This window comes from Branchiostoma lanceolatum, chromosome 3 (genome assembly GCF_035083965.1).
Source record: "Branchiostoma lanceolatum isolate klBraLanc5 chromosome 3, klBraLanc5.hap2, whole genome shotgun sequence".
Taxonomy (NCBI): domain Eukaryota; kingdom Metazoa; phylum Chordata; class Leptocardii; order Amphioxiformes; family Branchiostomatidae; genus Branchiostoma; species Branchiostoma lanceolatum.
The window spans coordinates 12298483-12315701 of record NC_089724.1 but is presented as its reverse complement, the minus strand read 5'-3'; the positions used below and the strand labels follow the sequence as shown (position 1 = coordinate 12315701).

The 17219-nt window shown below is 45.5% G+C and overlaps 1 protein-coding gene across 2 annotated transcripts; it reads left to right on the top strand.

The window, feature by feature from the left end:
* Window positions 1-2956: 2956 nt before the first annotated feature.
* Window positions 2957-16006, top strand: LOC136430319 (uncharacterized). Of its 2 annotated transcripts, XM_066420821.1 has the most exons (5): window positions 2957-3493; window positions 7570-13621; window positions 13852-14040; window positions 14539-14583; window positions 14722-16006. In XM_066420821.1, exons 2-5 carry the CDS (start codon window positions 7582-7584, stop codon window positions 15384-15386), a joined length of 6939 nt encoding a protein of 2312 aa, XP_066276918.1. In that variant the 5' UTR covers window positions 2957-3493; window positions 7570-7581; the 3' UTR covers window positions 15387-16006. The 2 variants fall into 2 exon arrangements, with proteins under 2 accessions (XP_066276918.1, XP_066276919.1); XM_066420822.1 differs by lacking the exon at window positions 14539-14583.
* Window positions 16007-17219: the final 1213 nt, after the last annotated feature.

Below are 17219 nucleotides of genomic sequence, written 5' to 3'. Positions count from 1 at the left end.
CCACTTTTACAGGGGGGACAGATAATGTCCCTGTTAGGTTCAAGGACGTCTCACAATTTGGGATGAAATAACAATTTAAAGAAAAAAATTCGCATCATACATACAGCGATATGCAGAGACAGCCCGGATCGTTTGTGTTACTAGGTCACAGAGTTGGTACACTAACTATTGAAAGGCTAAGGCAAAATGTAATTGCTTTGGAGAGGGGAAAATCACCAGAAATTGATGCTGCCAAGTATTGTGACTGAATCATGAATGTTGGTAAAATCATCGGCTGTAATGTTATGTGTAAACGTCGCTAGGCACCACTAGGCCAGACAAATATCCGAGTGGTAGACTTTGAAATATAACTCGAGGGCATGGGCAGATGGACATTTCTGGGTCACATACTTATCCATGGCATTCACAGACTTGCTGTGGTTGTTATTATTCAGCTAGCTTGCATACTAACGTTACATACATCTACATCTACATCTACATAGGGATTGCCCCCAAATAACCCCTTCCATTTGCCTTCAGGGGCAAAGCTGGGGGACATAGGTTAGTTTCCTTGTTCTGTAACTGGGTATATTTTTACAGGAAGGGGTTGCTAGTCCTTCCCCTTACGCCTTACGGTAAGTCGACGGTACTTTTCCACACTAGTGAAACTGACAGACAGTGTGGCCCGCAAAGACAAATCTGTGCAATCAAAAGTAGGACACACGAATTCTGAATACTAGGAAGTGATCTCTGTGATTTATAAAGTTAACAATTGTAAATCATTGTAACGTTAGACTTTGCTATTTGAGTAAAAGTTTTTTGTTGTTGTTGTAACAATGGCGTGGATAATGAATTAAACAAAAAAAACATCTCCTATTTTCCTGATTATTTTTGAATTCGGAAAACGTGCAGTTCATCGTGGAGAGGTTAGCGGGGAGCCCACTGGTTAAAACACTTGGACTAGTCGACTGTATCATCGGCTCTTTCCAAATGTAACATCACCCAGTCAGAAGAGTTCAGCAGGGATTGTAACGAGTGTACTCGGAAAAGTATGCAAACCAGACAATCATCAGTCCGTAAGTATTTGGATTCAATCGTGAGGATATCGGGATGACTTGTCACCACACTTGTGCATCACTCGTTGCCTATTAATTAGAGAATTGAGACCTGGGCAGCTGCAGTCTTGAGAGTAACTCCGTCCTGACCTGTTTGATTCTCGGCTACCTAGACAATCATCGAATGTCGTCCGGAGACCCACTGGCAACATTCAAGGCTTGTGAACATTCAGTGGGAGATTCCTGTTCCATCTGCCACGGGAAATGAGGGCAAATTATTTCCATTACTCCTGCTACATATAGCTGCTACATCAATGGCAGGAAAGGGAATAGTGACTTCCGTGCTCTGGGCCAAATCTGAACTCAACTGATAGGTTTGATGGCTTTTGACGACGCCCTGCCTGCAGTTCTAGGTCCGGACGCCAGAGACGCTGTTCAGTGGTCATTTAGAACACTTGATAGCAGCAACCTCCTTGATGGCAGAGACATCAAACCTGTCAACGTAACACAATTCCCTCCGGCCATATAGGGATAAGATGCTTATAATATATGTTGTTTGGAAGGCGTTAAGGTGTTGAGGATTGGATTAATGAACTTGGAAGAAGCTGCAGGGAGGTTTCCCTTCTACGGTTCTTTAAACACCTACATCTAACGTTAGATTGGATCCCTCCCAAAGTTCAGTCTCTTCTGCAGGTCAAGGCCTGTCAGCGGGCTTTTAAAGAATCAATTACATTAACTTTTGAGCTATCCTCCATTCATATAACTTTTGAGCTGTCCTCCATTCATATATAAGCCAACAAAACAACAAGTCAGCACCATTGATGTAATGTAAACATACGAGGGTCGACCAAAAAGTTCGCGAAATCACGTACCCGTAAACAAGACGCATAACTCAAATTGATTTCGGGGCTTAACCAAAACGTTATACTATAAAGCTTCATAGTCAATGTCCATCAAAACTCAAATCGTTGTGGTTATTTCCTTGAAGGTGACGCGGAGAGGTGGCGATTAAACAAGGAGAGTCAAAGTTCTGGTATGCAAGACCGCCCCCCCCCCCCCAGCGCCCTGTCCATAAAATGCGGTTGATGCATTTTGTTTCCCTCTACTTGTCAACAGTAGCAGTTGACTTAAAATTTCAAAGAAAGGACCATCCATTTTACTAATCACACCTCACTGCGTGCATTATTGTTGTCCTGTCCTTTTCTTATACTCTCCTGTCCAGGCAGATCGTCCTGTGGCAAGGTCGGGACTCATGGACACAGTCCGGGTCGGCAGGTACGATCTTGCCACCGAAAATCTAATGGGAGATTATTTCATGTTCGTAGCTTGTGTAAACAAAACTCACCCGGAACTCCAATATGTACATGATACCACAACAGGAAAACTCTAACACGCGTTAGTTGTTTGATCCCCGATTCTTTTCTCCTTCTCTTATTTCTTTAACACCTTATGAAAACCATGTTAACAATCAGAACTGTGTCTGAATTCACAATTTACTAGTATGCAGTAATTGTAGTGTGAACCTACGGATAATACTTCCGAAGAACGATACAATGCTGGAATAGGTGACTTCATATCGGTTGGGCGAGTTCAGCGACAGCCATAACAACCCAATAAGCACGACAAAGGATAAGACAAGTGAAGTTATTGGTGATAATTGTTGTGTGTCACGACTTGTGAAAAAATGTCCAGGCGCTTGTGAAATTTCACGCGTGTGTGAATGGCTTTGACGCCTGGACTGGAAACGACGTAAACGGCCCTAAACATTGGCACTGGCAAACCCAAACACCGGACCGGGGGAAGAAAAACAATCTAGCCCAGGTACGCGTTTAGCTCTACCTGCAGGATCACATTTCCTTTTCCCACAATGGGTCTCCTGGCAACGGGCGTCACGCTCTTTTACACAATTGTCAGGTCGAACCACTCTCAATATCGTAGGCGGGGTGCCATGCATACTTTCCTTACACCTCCGCTGCATAGGTACGTTTCTGAAGCATACCAGTAATGTCTCGATCAAGACTACAACTTGCTAGAAAGCAATATACCAAAGTATGATACTATGCTGTGAAAAGGTACACCAGTCACCCCCGAAGTATCCAAAGTAGGTGGCGCCACATTTGGCGGCAGGTCGCGGGATTGTGACACGGGGAACCTGAGCCTCACCACCAGTGACTCTTCTGGCGGTGCCCAGCCACACGTATGTGCTGGAACCACTTTCAACAATATAGCTGTGCAAACACACAATATTTGTCGTCGGCCGCCGGGAGCTAAACGTTTGTGTGACCGCGGATTTTGTGTGCGCGTGTTCGTGGTCACATCGGGAGCTGTGTGCGGTGCTGGTCTACTGCCTGTAGTCGGCAGGGGAAGATCCAATCTGCGACGTCGTGATTCCAACAGGTGGTGTTGTGGAGTGGAAGGCTCTCCGGCCCACATTGAAGTTGTCTACCGTGAACTGACAGGTGAGAACTTCTCATTTTCCACCCCAACTTATAGCAAGTTCTGGCTACGAATGCACAACGTAGAACTATGTTTAAGCCGAGTAACTGTTTACGTTTTAGATGCTGAGTTCCATGTAGGTCCCCCTGTCAAAATAAAACCCGTTGACTCAATCTCTTTTCTATGATATTTTATGACGTCTACTGTCCTCAGGAGAATTCGGACGTGCCATTTCCCAGGTAATGTTAAGTGATATACAACCCAACAAAGCACCTAACAACGCTAGCGCTGGTGGTATATGGGTGGAGTGAATAACTCAGCCAAAGTTCATTAAAGCCTACCTGAGATATACATAGCTTTTGTGTGGCAATGTTTTGCTCAGCGGAGACCACGCCCATTTAGCTATTGCATTGAATAATGGCATTGAAAGCTGACCGTATGAAGCAACAAACTTGGCGCAACTTTGGAGACCCCGTGTGTATCGATCAGTGCACTGTTTACGCTTGTATGCAGCAATGTAAGCATAACTTCACACTTAGCACACATGAAAGTGAGACTGTTTGCCTTCTTATCTTTGCATCTGGTTAAGAAATCCCTGTGGGAATCAGTTTTCAATCAGCTGTTAAGCCAGTACGTTACAATTAGAGCGTGGCTGTGCCTTGTACCGCCCACTGTATCTTCTACGCTGTAGGATGTATAATAGATCTATGGAATCTCCAAGTAGATGTGAAATATGTTTCCTAACACGGCCAGCCGACATGTGTCGGATATGAAGTGAATGGGGCGGGGCCGCCATAATCAGAAAAGGTGTCGCTGTCCCTCCTTGAATTCTCCCAAGGGGCAGGGTGTAAAATCGGTAGAAGTTGGGTCTCCATGGCCTTAGATGGCGTCCTATAGTCGGTAGTCGGGGTAACGTTGTGGCACTGACAAAACCTCTTGTTGTCGATTATTTTCTGATATGGAGAGATATCATCATTACTGTGTGTTGTGGTATGGGAGGACGGCGTCATGATGCTAGAAACCACATCTAGCATGGGCTGAATAATTCATAGGAGGCCAAACTGGACGCGCATAGCAAACTGAGAATATAAGCGACTTGATTCAGGGTAAATATTTGTCGGCTTTTCTGTGCTGTTTTCGTACTACTCAAGAACGTTACGGTGCAATCTGCACGCTAAGCTTGAGGCTCTTCTCCAGTGATTTAGTAAGTATTGTTTTTAGGGTAACGTCTCTGCTGCAACCGCCAAAAAAGTTCGTTGACACTTGATTCTAGATCACGGAAACAAGTCGCAGGAGGGACAAAGGGCTGAAACGCGACACTCAGTCTCTGGTGCGCTTTTCCTTAGACAAAAACGATCTAACGGGTAAAATTGCTTCCCTGCATTTGAAAAAGCAGGATACCGCTGTCTTTCATTCGACATGTGAATGCTTCTATTCCATCTTGTGATACGTTCAACATGTCTAAATGCTTTTCTAACGAGCAGCTCATTCTCAAACAAACCTTTTCATTCGCTCATGAATGCCTAGATTATACGAATATGTGTAACAATATCTGTTGCAACACAGGTTTGTTCAATAGACGGGACCACATAGATTGCGTGGGCGTTTACTTATGATTTTTGGAATGGCAAAAGACGTAGTGTACTCATAACATTTTTACTAAAACCACTAATGTTCACTTTAAAGGTATCGTTTAACATGCGCCAGTGTCTGAATTGCTGCGGGTTATGCACACAGACTGGGTCATGTTGTGTAAACAACTTTCATTGTTGGAGTCTAATTCTTGGCAAACTCAGATGTAGACCTTCAGGCCACACGCTTGTCTTGGCTTATGTTTCTTTACTGAATTATTGATCGTTGCGATCTTACACATTGCCACATGATACCAGCTCCACTGAAGTGAAAGGACAGGTTTCTGAAAGACGATTGTTACACACTGCGGCATTTTTCTGGGGTGCAATATAATCTGCTGTGGGTCAGACTTTGAAGAGTAGAGTTCACATGTGTACATATGACGTATGTGACCCCTGATGTGCATGAGTTACAAGGGCACCCCAACCAAATGACTGAAGCACTCGTATTTTCAGAATTTTCGATCTTCCATTTTCCTGGCTATCTAAAAAATGTGATTTTCTGTCACTCAAGAATACAGATTTCACCGCTTTATGGCCATGGCTTCACGGTTCAGGGTGCTTTGCAAGTTTTTTGCATAACTTCTAGCATATACAGAATATACATCTAAAGAAAATTCGCCAAAAGTGATAAAAAGATAAGTCTGCATGAGGTCATATACCATGGGGAAAATTCTGATACCCTTACAATTTCAAAGTTTTAGACATTCTGTGCAGAAAGCATTTTTCTGAGCATTTGTTTGTGACTTTGATGATCTGGTTTGATAGTCGTATGATTACATTGTGGTATGTTTATCTAGGGAAACGGGCAGTTCGTTTTCTTTTATTCTAAGAAAAGTCACCACGCTTTTCTGTTGGATCCTGTTTTTCGCGGGCAACCACCCTAGCCTGTCGCATCCAAGGTCGAGTCTGCAGTCCGATCTGTATCATTTGAAGCCGTTTCATGTTTTTCACATATTTACTTGCCCGTGCAGAGCTGCAGTAGTCTAGATGTGCCAGTACCAGGACTTGACTCAGTGCTGTCCCCCGGCTGTGCAGAGGGCATTTAATTTTCTCACCTTGCTCACGGCTCACCATCTCCTAGTACCCTTCTTTACTGCATGGTCTATGTGATCTAATGTGAGGTTTTAGTCAACGTTACGTTTCTCCCAGAAGCTTGACAGTAGGTACTTGTTGTTGCCCATGTTACTTTATACAAATAAAAGTGCAGTGTCCCCGTAAGCCGACTGAAGGGTAGGGACCCGACACCCGACCGGGTATTGGCGACTGCCTACTCTCTAGCTTATGTTGCAAATGTATCCTTGGAAACTATGCTACAAGGGGTTCCTGAGATTGAAGTGTCGCAATGAAATGTTATCATGTTTTACATAGTTGCATGGAATAAGAACTAATCAGTAAGAGACCAAAGCTACCTGTGTCAAAACAAACGCTTGCCCTTCCCTCAACCTAATAGCCTGGAATCCAGACTGTTACCAGGGTCTACACAGGCCAACCTTCGCCAACGTGCATACCTTAAGTAAACTTTGCCACACATCACTCAGGACGACTTGTAGCAAAAGTGGGATGAGGCAAAGTTTCCTTGGGGGAACGTTGGCCATAGAGCCGAATAGCTGCCCTATGTAGGCCCTGACAACAGCCTGGAATCCAGGTTACCTACTACCCCGCTTGGAAACACGCGGGGCATCCTATGCTTCAGGTTGTTTCAATAGAACGTCGCCGGTAGCACGGTTAACCCAATGGCAGCGATACTCTTATCTCAACTAGATTTCGGCAGCTCTACAAACTTTAGTAACCAGAACGCAGATGAAAGCTGAAATGTCAACGCAGGACAGATAGAAATACATTCACCAGGACTAAGTACCGCAACGCATTCTTGCAGGACTTATTTGCTCAGGTCCCTGGTAGCACCAGCAAACAAATAAGTATGGAACTGAGTTTGGATTGTAACGTTACTGTTTAAAAAGGTGTTGTCGTGCGACAGAGACGGCCTGTGTGTGTGTGTGTGTGTGTGTTGGGGGGGGGGGTCCTACAAGATTTGTACAGTACAGTATAGTATAGTGAGTGAGTATAGTATAGTACAGTATAGTATGGAACGTTCTTAACTGACTGTGTGTACCAATTTTCATAGTACTGTACCTTTAATCTAATCATCTACTTAATCAAATACTTTTTAGACAAAAATGGCCAAAAAATGAAGAAAACGATTTTGAAATCCTGAGAATATATCTCTAACATATCAAATTTCACGTCACGTCATTTGGGCCTTCTTTGTAAACTTACGGAAGAATACAAGAAGACTAGTGAACAAAAATATCTGTCTTTGTGCCCAAAATAGAGTATAGGGAGGAAAATATGAAAAAGAGGGATATATCATAGCCATTTAACCGGGGGCGATGTCATGATGCGCAACAAAATTAACACTTTCGTTTATATTCATAGATTTAACAACAGTTCTTGCTCTTTTACAGAAAACCATCATTATGGAGGCCATGGTCAATGGTGACACCGACGACAGCGATGCTGAAGTTCAAAGTCTAGAAGTGGAAAACAGAAAACCCTCCATTCCTCCACACTTACACTTTGACCTCTCTGATCGCTGCCTCAATCACCTTTCAGCCGGTGTTTGCAAGATGGCGGACATTCAGTCTCTTGACCTCCGCGACAATTATCTGACCTCAATCCTAGATGAAATCGGAAATCTCCGAGATCTGAAGGTTCTCAATCTCAGCGGCAACAAAATCGTTGAGTATTCTTTCCTGTCAAAGTTACAAACACTGGTCGAGCTCGATCTATCAAACCAAAACCTGAGAAGTATTCCCAAAGAAGTATTCAATATCCATTCGCTAGAGATTCTTCGCGTAGCGGACAACGACATTACGGAAATCCCCGAGAGCATCTTAAAGTTGAAAGGCCTCCGCATCTTAGACGTCTCCGGAAATCGTATCTCGTCATTTCCGATTTCAACTTTGAGCAAACTGAAGGAGTTGTATATGTCCCGCGTCCATCTGCAGACGATCCCGGAAGAAGTGTTTGCCCTAGAAGATCTGGAGGTGCTAGACATCTCAAATAACAAAGTGAAATCCCTACCCGTCAAGCTAGGTAAGCTGTACAGACTTCGAGCACTCAAGCTTAGCGGAAATAACATTAGTTCCTTCGAAGTCTTGCCTGCTTTGCAATGCCTAGAGGAGCTAGATCTTTCAGATATGAGGCTTAAGTCCATCCCAAAAGAAGTGTTTTACCTGACGTGCTTGAAGACGCTGAAAGTGACCAACAATAAGATCCGAACAATACCGGGGGACATAGAAAGGCCCATGGCCCTACAAACGCTGCTTCTGGACAACAACAATATATCCAGCGTCTCCGAGGTGCTTGACAAGATGAAGTTCCTACGTCACTTGTCACTTAGCAACAACAACCTGACAGACTCGGGGTTCCCTGTCGATGACGTGGACATTATCGGCCTCGAACATTTGAATCTAGACGGGAACAAACTCACGGAGATCCCTCCGTGCGTCTATCAGGCGCAGAAGCTGGTCTATCTGAGCGCTGAGGGAAACAGGATAAGGGTCCTGCCAGAAGAAATAGCAAGCCTGGAAGATATCCGGGTTCTGAAACTCAAGAACAACAGAATCCGACAGGTTGCTGATGACTTTGGCAAACTGTCTGGAATGAGGCATCTCGATCTGAGCGAAAACAGACTTTACGGCATCCATCCGTCAATACTCGAGATGAGACATGTGGAAAGTCTGGACCTGAGCAAAAACCGGGTCATCAAAATTCCCCGCGAAATCTCCAATCTCCGGCGACTGCAGACACTCAAACTCAGGGGCACAGATCTGAGAGAGGTCAACGAAGAACTATTCGACATCGATGATCTGCGAGAACTGGACATTGGACAAAATCCGAGGATGTTTATCTCAGGGAAAATCTCAAAACTGAGGGGTTTGAAAACGCTTAATCTTGACGGCTGTCGTTTGAGCGGGCTTCCCAGAGAGTTGTTCGAGCTCCCAAACTTAGAAGTACTCGACATCAGTGACAACGACATTAACACTGTCCCCACAGCCATTGAGAACTTAAAGAAGTTGAAGATTCTGCACGCAAACCGACTGTTCTTAGATAGTGTGCCGTATTCCCTGTTAGGTCTCAGCAAGCTCAGGTGCCTCTTCCTTCAAGGCAACAGAATCAAAAAGATATCTGAGAGTATCTCCATGTTAAAGGAACTACAAGTGTTGGACGTCTCCCACAACAAGATCCGTAAAATTCCTGCTCAGCTCGGAGAAATCAGGACCCTGCAAAGCGTAAATGTCGAGCGCAACTGGGTTGCAGACCTGAAGCCTCTCTACAATTTGGAACACCTCGAGACTCTGAACATCGGTAGCAACGGCCTCTACTCCTTACCAGAGGAAGTCGTCGAGCTTTCCCAACTAAAGCACCTACGGGCAAGCCACAACAGGCTAACCAGTCTGCCAGAACAGTTCGGGAAGCTCACCAGACTAAAGGTCTTGGATCTTACTAAGAACAACATTGAGAGACTCCCAGACTCGTTTTCAAGTCTCAATGCCCTTTCAGTTCTCCGTCTTGCCTCCAATGAAATGTCGTCATTTCCCACAGAGGTGTGTGGGATCAACTCCATGACGGACATTGACCTTTCTAACAACAAGATACCCTCGTTACCGTTCGGCGTTGGTATGCTAGAAAACGTGGAGGTCCTAAATCTGAGTAGGAACAAGCTACCAGATGACATGCATGATGTCATCAGTCAGATGACTAGTCTTAAGCGCCTCGACTTAAGTCAGACTGGGATGAGAAAGGTGCCAGACACCATTTCGCGATTGGAGGAGCTCGAATATCTCAACATCTCTGGCAACAAGTTGCAATATATTCCGTCCGAGATGTTCGAGCTTCCTTTCCTTGAAGAACTCGACGCTAGTCACAACGTCCTCAAAGAATTACCAGTCGACGCTGTACAGGAAAGTGACGTAGAGCGGTTACTGCTGGGAGGAAACCATCTTGATGAACTGTCCCGGAACATCAACACGCTGATGTACCTTGAGCGGCTTGACCTCAGTCGCAATAATCTCCGAGACTTGCCGGAAAGTCTTAGCTTCTTGCCGTGCCTGGAAATCCTCAATCTATCTGGCAACAGACTCAAGCACTTTCCTCCAGAATTCTCTGGGCTTATGCTCGAGGTTCTTGACTTGTCCGACAACGGGCTTAGATTTGTGCCCAGGGAGGTCACAGACATGCTTTCCTTGCAAACACTGAACATCAGTCGCAACAAGATCAAAGTTATGGGAGACAGAATGTGCCAGTTGGACAGTTTGGTAGACTTAGACATTAGCAGGAACAGCGTATCCAGCATCCCAGAAAACATCTGCCTTCTCGGCAACCTGGAGAGACTAACCGCGTCCTACAACAACATCTCTTCGATCATACAGGACGTTTGCGAGCTGCCTAACCTGGAGTACCTGGACCTTCGCCACAACCAATTAGAAAAGGTTCCCAGCGACATCAGCAGTCTATCACAGCTCCGCGTTCTGTTGCTCAGCGGGAACAAGATCGCCTATATAACAGGTATCGACCTGGCGAAGGCTACAGAGCTCGTCCTGTTGGATCTGAGCCGGAATCTTTTGACCTCCATGCCAAGTAGTGTGTGTCAGTCAGCATCTCTCAGAGTCCTGAAACTCAACGAAAACAAGATAGAGGGCGTCCCTACATACATCGCGCGTGCGACTGGTCTGACCGAACTGCAACTCCGCGGAAACAGGATCTTCGTGGTGTGCCGAGAGATCTCGGAGCTGCACAATCTGCGGAAAGTTGACCTTTCTTACAACCATCTGTCCACTTTACCTCTGTCTATCTGCCACATGAGCAACCTGGAAGTCCTGGACATTAGTCACAACAGAATATACTACTTATCCTCGGACGTTCAAAAGATGAAGAAGATCAGGACTTTCAAGGCAGTCGGAAATAAGATTCATCAGCTTCCGGAACAGATGCTCAAACTAGACCGACTAGAACACGTCATTCTTCATGACAACAATATCAACCTGTTACCGAGCGCCATGCCTCCTAACGTGGTAACCCTGGACCTCAGCTGTAACGGCATCTCGCGATTGGGGTCAAGTCTGGGACAAATGCAAAATCTCGAAGTGCTGAACTTGGCTGACAACAGAGTGGACAGCTGCAGGGGTGCATTCGGCCCGAACACCTTCCCTAGCCTTCGCGTTCTGAATGTGAGAAATAACTCCATTATGGCTCTGCCCAACATAGGTCACTTGCGATCTCTGACTTCTTTGGACGCAACCGCCAACAACGTTTCGGACTTAGTTGAACTTTGCAATGCCTCACATCTCCGGATGCTGAAGGTCGACAACAATCTCATCTCGGAAATTCCAGACGAAATCGCACAGTTAGAACACATTGAGCTTCTGTCACTGAGTGGAAACTGGCTGGATGATTTGTCACCGCGCTTGTCGGAGCTGTCCAAGATTCGCCGCCTTGCCTTCAACAACTGTATGCTCACAGAGGTACCCCCGGAGGTTGGAGAGCTACGCACTCTTAGGAGTATAGAGTTGAAGGACAACGAACTGGGAGACTTTCCTGATGTCATCTTGTACTTGCCACATCTTGCCAACGTCGTTTTGGACGGCAACAAGCTTGACATCATCCCAGACGATGTGCGACGGTTCGAGAGTCTGAAGATGATGAGTGTCTCTAGAAACAACATCGAGACTCTGCCGAGTACGCTCTGTCATGTCGACAATCTGCAGTGGTTAGATGTGAGGAAGAACAAGCTAACGACTCTACCGGCAGACATCGTGCGACTGGAGGATCCTGTTATCTTAACGGCGGGAAACTGTCTGGTTAGCCCTCCGCAGGAAGTGTGTGACCAGGGCTTCGCCGCCATTGCCAGCTTTTTCGAAGAGACGGGACGGTCGGACGCCGTGCTACGTCCTCGCCTGAAGGTTATTCTCCTCGGCTCCATCCTCGCTGGGAAGTCGAGTTTGAGAAAATCGCTCGTTAACAACTCGCCATTCCTCACAGAAGTTGAAGCGAGAACTCACGGAGTGGAGCTCGAATCCGTCAAACTGGAGGACATTGAACTTCTTCTCTACGACACGGGGGGTCACGAGGTCTACGCTCACACATACAAGTTTTTCCTCGACACAGGATCACTCCATGTTCTGACAATCAACCTCCGTCACTACTCTCGCAACAACTTCCCCAATGAGGTAGGTGGCTGGCTGGTCGCACTTGCAGCTCGAGTTCCCGGGGCTAACGTCCTTATAGTAGGAACCCACACCGACCTGTGCTCCGTGGAAGACGTTCAGATGAAGACCGAAGACATCTTGTTCCAGATACGGAAGATGGAACGTGATGGGGTACGAGAGCTGGAGAAGCAAATCGGCAGCATAGCTGACATACTTGATGAATCAACTGACAACGACGATCTTGAGGACATTCCGTCTGACGAGTCTCTGCAACAAAAGCAGAAACACCTCACTCACCTGCTAACCAACCGGCTCAACATCATCCCCAACATGGTAACGATCAGTTCCAAGACGTTCTCAGGTATTCCTCAACTGAGAGAGAAACTGGTGGACATCGCAAGAAGCCGAAACATTTTCCCAAACATCCATCGACAGATTCCGGCTTCGTGGTCGCGTCTGGAAGATGCCCTGGAAGCCAACAGGAGGATGAATCCGGGAAGGGTGTACCTTACGGTGACTGAGTTTGCCAGAATAGCAACACAATCAGCGGAACTGAAAGGGAAGGATGCAATCAAAGCGGCTTTGACATACCTCGACCATAGCGGTTCTCTCTTGTACAGTCCTGATGTTGGATCTTACATTTTCCACAACCCCCTGCTTCTGATGGATGCATTCAAAACGGTCTTTGAACATGAACCAGAAGAACTGCTTGATTTCGGCAATCCTGTGTTCAGCGAGTTCGGTCATTTTGACAAATTCACCTTTGCCCGAGCAAAACGAGACTTCCTGGGGCAGGCTGTTCTCTCTCGAGACATGCTCGACTGTCTTTTGTCAATCTTGAAGGTAGATGCCGAAGTGGTGGACGCCCTTATCGGCCTCATGAAACTCTTCGGCCTCTGTTTCTCCATGCGACCTCGCAAGAACCAGGATGCGAACGAACTCCTCCGTTTCCCGTATTTCCTGCAAGAGGAAACCTTTGAAGACTACCAGGAGAACTGGCCCGTGACGCTCCCCGTCGGAATGAAACAGATAGAGATCGAATTTCTGCTCCACAAGCTCTGTCCCCCAGGCCTATTCGAAACGCTGTGTGCGAAGATCAACCCGTACGTGGTGTACCGGATCGACTGGGTGAACGGAGTTTACGGGCGGGCCGACGGGAGACACCTGCTGATCGTGCGGGAGATCCTGGACGACCAGACCAGCGTAGCGATCGCCGTGCGAGGGAAAAGGGACGACGTGACCGGCCTGTGGCGACTCCTGGTTCCGGTTCTGAACGAGATGGAGACTCTGCTCGGCAGCTGGCCAGGTAGGAAGGAGACGGTTATCAAATCTAGATTGAACTTGCAGTTAGCTATTCATTTTTGTCTAAAATCTAAAGGGAAGACCTTTTCATAATCACTTTTGTTGCGGTCACAATTTTGCGCTCAATTTTTATGGCTATTAAGAATATCATATTGTGCGCGGAGGTCGTCCCAAAAACCATATAGCTGCAGAGCTATGTGTGTATATAACACTACTTGATCTCTTCTCCTTCAGGACTACGCTACGACCGTTTCGTGGTCTGTCCAGGGTGTCTGGAGACCGGCATGCAGTACCCTCAGCGCCTGGACGGTGGCATTCTTAACCAAGCTCACGACAAACGGACCGCCCGGATCGTGTGCCAGGGCTCCGACAACAAGGGGGAACACCTGGTTGATCCCGATCTGCTCTTCCCGCCCTCGTCAGGTATTTTGTTCTGTTATCCACCCTCAACAACCTTATCTTCTATTCACACTTCTTTCCTTATTACTTATGTTTCGTTGTGGCTGAATCGGTCATGTAACGTTCATAAACTTGAATTGAGAAATTTTACATCCCTTTCCAAACTCCGGCGCGTTGGGTAGAACGGACGGTCATTGCACATACGTCCGTGTTCTACCGCCCAACCCTCGTTTTCACCCAACGCGCCGGGCTTTGGAAAGGGATCTATTGAGTGGCAACAATGTAGACCGAGCATGGCAACGGGGATCATACTTCTGTCAGGTATATCTCAGGCCAAGCACACATGATACCAAACACAGGTACCTCGCTGACTCAAACATCGAAATAACAAGCAATCATAGTTTTGTACATTAAGATCGAGAAACAAGGAAACATAGATTTCTTCCTGCCTTATGACATATTATCGAGTGCTCTCATTCTCCACCATGCTCCTTTCTCTTCCCAACTCAATTACGAATCCAGGAGACCATGTAGAGGACTACGACCTGTTCTTCTCTCCATCCTTTGGTAGGTCACTAGTTTTCACCTTTCGTTTCTGACAGCTCAAAACTAAATCTAATGCATTTATTTTTCGGTATGTTGATATCCAATGTATTGATAGTTATGTTTTTTTTCTCCTTATACGACATTGTCCTTTATCTACAGAGCGACTTGACCAGAAACCCAGCAAAGCGTCAACGAGGACCCCGAAACACGAAGGAGAGGTGGCAAAGAAGACAGGACGTCGCCGTCATGACAGCGTCCCGAAGACGCATGTCCTTCCGTCCTACAAGTGTCTTGACGGCGACGACGACGTCTACATGTCATTTGACGTGGACGTCGACGTTGACGAGCCCCCGAACGTCGCCATCTCCACGTCATCAGGGTCAACGACTGAATGGTCCCACACGGAGGGTGACATAAGTGATGATGACCTTTGGCACCCAGCGGAGGATTCGCTGAAGCACACAAGTATGACGGACCGCGTAGACTGCGGACAGGATGTGGAAATGACGTATGGACTCCATGGTATGTCGTTGAAAGACGCTAAAACCGCCTGTAGCCTTGGCGACAGTTTTCTCAGCCTCAGCCTCCCCAGTTTGACGGACGACAAAAATGACGACTACAGCTGTGAGCCCATGGACATCGCGTCGTCCACCGACGAAGAAAACGAAGCAGTGACCCAAAACATCCAGAACTGGGACAACCTGTCGGTGCAGAGCTATGACGAGGCCATGGCGCCTTACTACGTGCCTTATGATGGCGACGTCCTTCATGACTTGGACATCAGGCGCAGCGGACAGTACAGACCCAAGTGTCTGCTTATGTAACATGTGACTAGAGGTCTGGATTTGACTTATAGAGTCAGCCCCCGTATACTTCTTTATCACAGAACTACAATTTAATCTTTTACACGGTGTTAATGGGGGGCTGAAGTTCATATTCAATTTTTTGACAATATATCTTTTGTGCAGTGTTTGTTTGATAGTTTGAAAGAGTCCGTCCATATATATTAACATATGAGTGAGACAATGTGTTGAAGACGTTTGCAGTGCAATGAATATGACACTTAAAAATACGTCATACTATACAACATAATAGTGTAAAGCTGTAAGCTCACTCGATCCTAGGTGAGTTCGATTCATCCACTGACATGATCCGACGATACACTTTGTATACCTACAAATAAGCTGCACCCAGAAATAACAATTTATTCGAAGTCATTTTGTTCATGATTATTAGGAATATTGTCAATGAAAGCAATATTTTGTGTTATTCATGGCGGTGTAAGTATTACTGAAAGTAACTAGCCAGCAGTAGTCTAAGTTGGTTGTGAGAGCATTTACACATGTCAAGTTACTGGAGTTACCTGTTAATAAATTAGACATTTTGTGTGTCCTAAACTTGTGTTCATATAACCAGTATTAGAATAAAGTCCTTCGTCACTGGATTTCTAGCGACGAACTTTCTTCCGTGCTGGAAGTCCAGTGACGACGTCGCTTTGTTCACGCGTTCGTTACTCGGCGCCAAGTGAGGAATCCGTGACCTCGGTACCTTTGCGTTAAATCATGAAGCTTCCCAACCGACTTCAACACTTAAACTTTAAAGCAAGTTTCAACTAGAGTTCCACGACCTCATACCTTCGTAAAAATGATTTTAACCTTTATGACTGACGTATTTAGGAGTGTTTCTTATCAATCATAAATCATACCAGTTGATCGTCTTCACCCAAATAACAGAAGTTGTCCAAAGTATGAGTTTATCAAAGAAGGTTATGCTAACATCTATCATCAATTATGCAAAGGAGCTCCTTATTAGCATAATTCGATTCAACGATGTTCACATTCACATAACTTCCAAATGCCACTAGTATGAAATTGCCATCATTTACCTGTATGCAATTATAGTAGTTTCTCATTAATTATGCCTACAATTGCATATTTTCTATCTATTAACATTCCTCTTTTCCTCGGTAACAAATGTCACGTATTTGAATAGTCATATCATGGAACACAGCGGGTTTTAAAAATTGTCTCATTAGTTATGCAAATTAGAATCTGATTTGCATTATTACATCCAATCACTTCAAAGCATCACGTAAGCTATCTATATACCAAAAATCATGACCATCCATCAAGCCCATCTTGAGTCATAGTATTTTCTCATTAATTATGCAAATGAGGTCTTCATTTGCATAGTTGATATTTATTAATATTTCTCTCCTCCTCAGTTACATATGTCACATATTTGAGAGCCCTATCATGGAATTTGGCGAATGTATAAACTTTCCTCATTAATTATGCAAATTAGATACTGATTTGCATAATAAGTATCCAATCATGTAACAGTTACATCATCACTCAAGCTATCTACTTACCAAAAATCATGACCATCTGGCCCTTCTTGAGTAATTCCCTTTCAAAGTCTGAAGCAAAACCTGCTCCTGCATTTCCAAAAAAGCCGCTAGGGGGACAAAGAGCTATCTACCACTCAAAAATCAGGACCATAGCATGTCCAGAACACAAGATTTCAAAACAGGAAGTTCCGCTGCAGTACCATAACAAGCCGCTAGGGGACCCAAAATCTAATCATTTCCATGTCTCATCAAGACCTACCCACCTTCCAAATATCAAGACAATCCATCCATGCCTTCTTGAGTTATG

Coding starts and splice junctions, on each gene's coding strand:
- LOC136430319 (XM_066420821.1), top strand. CDS start 7,582: ATGGAGGCCATGGTCAATGGTGACACCGACGACAGCGATGCTGAAGTT. Junction 13,622..13,851: donor TCTGCTCGGCAGCTGGCCAG/GTAGGAAGGAGA, acceptor CTTCTCCTTCAG/GACTACGCTACGACCGTTTC. Junction 14,041..14,538: donor GCTCTTCCCGCCCTCGTCAG/GTATTTTGTTCT, acceptor TTACGAATCCAG/GAGACCATGTAGAGGACTAC.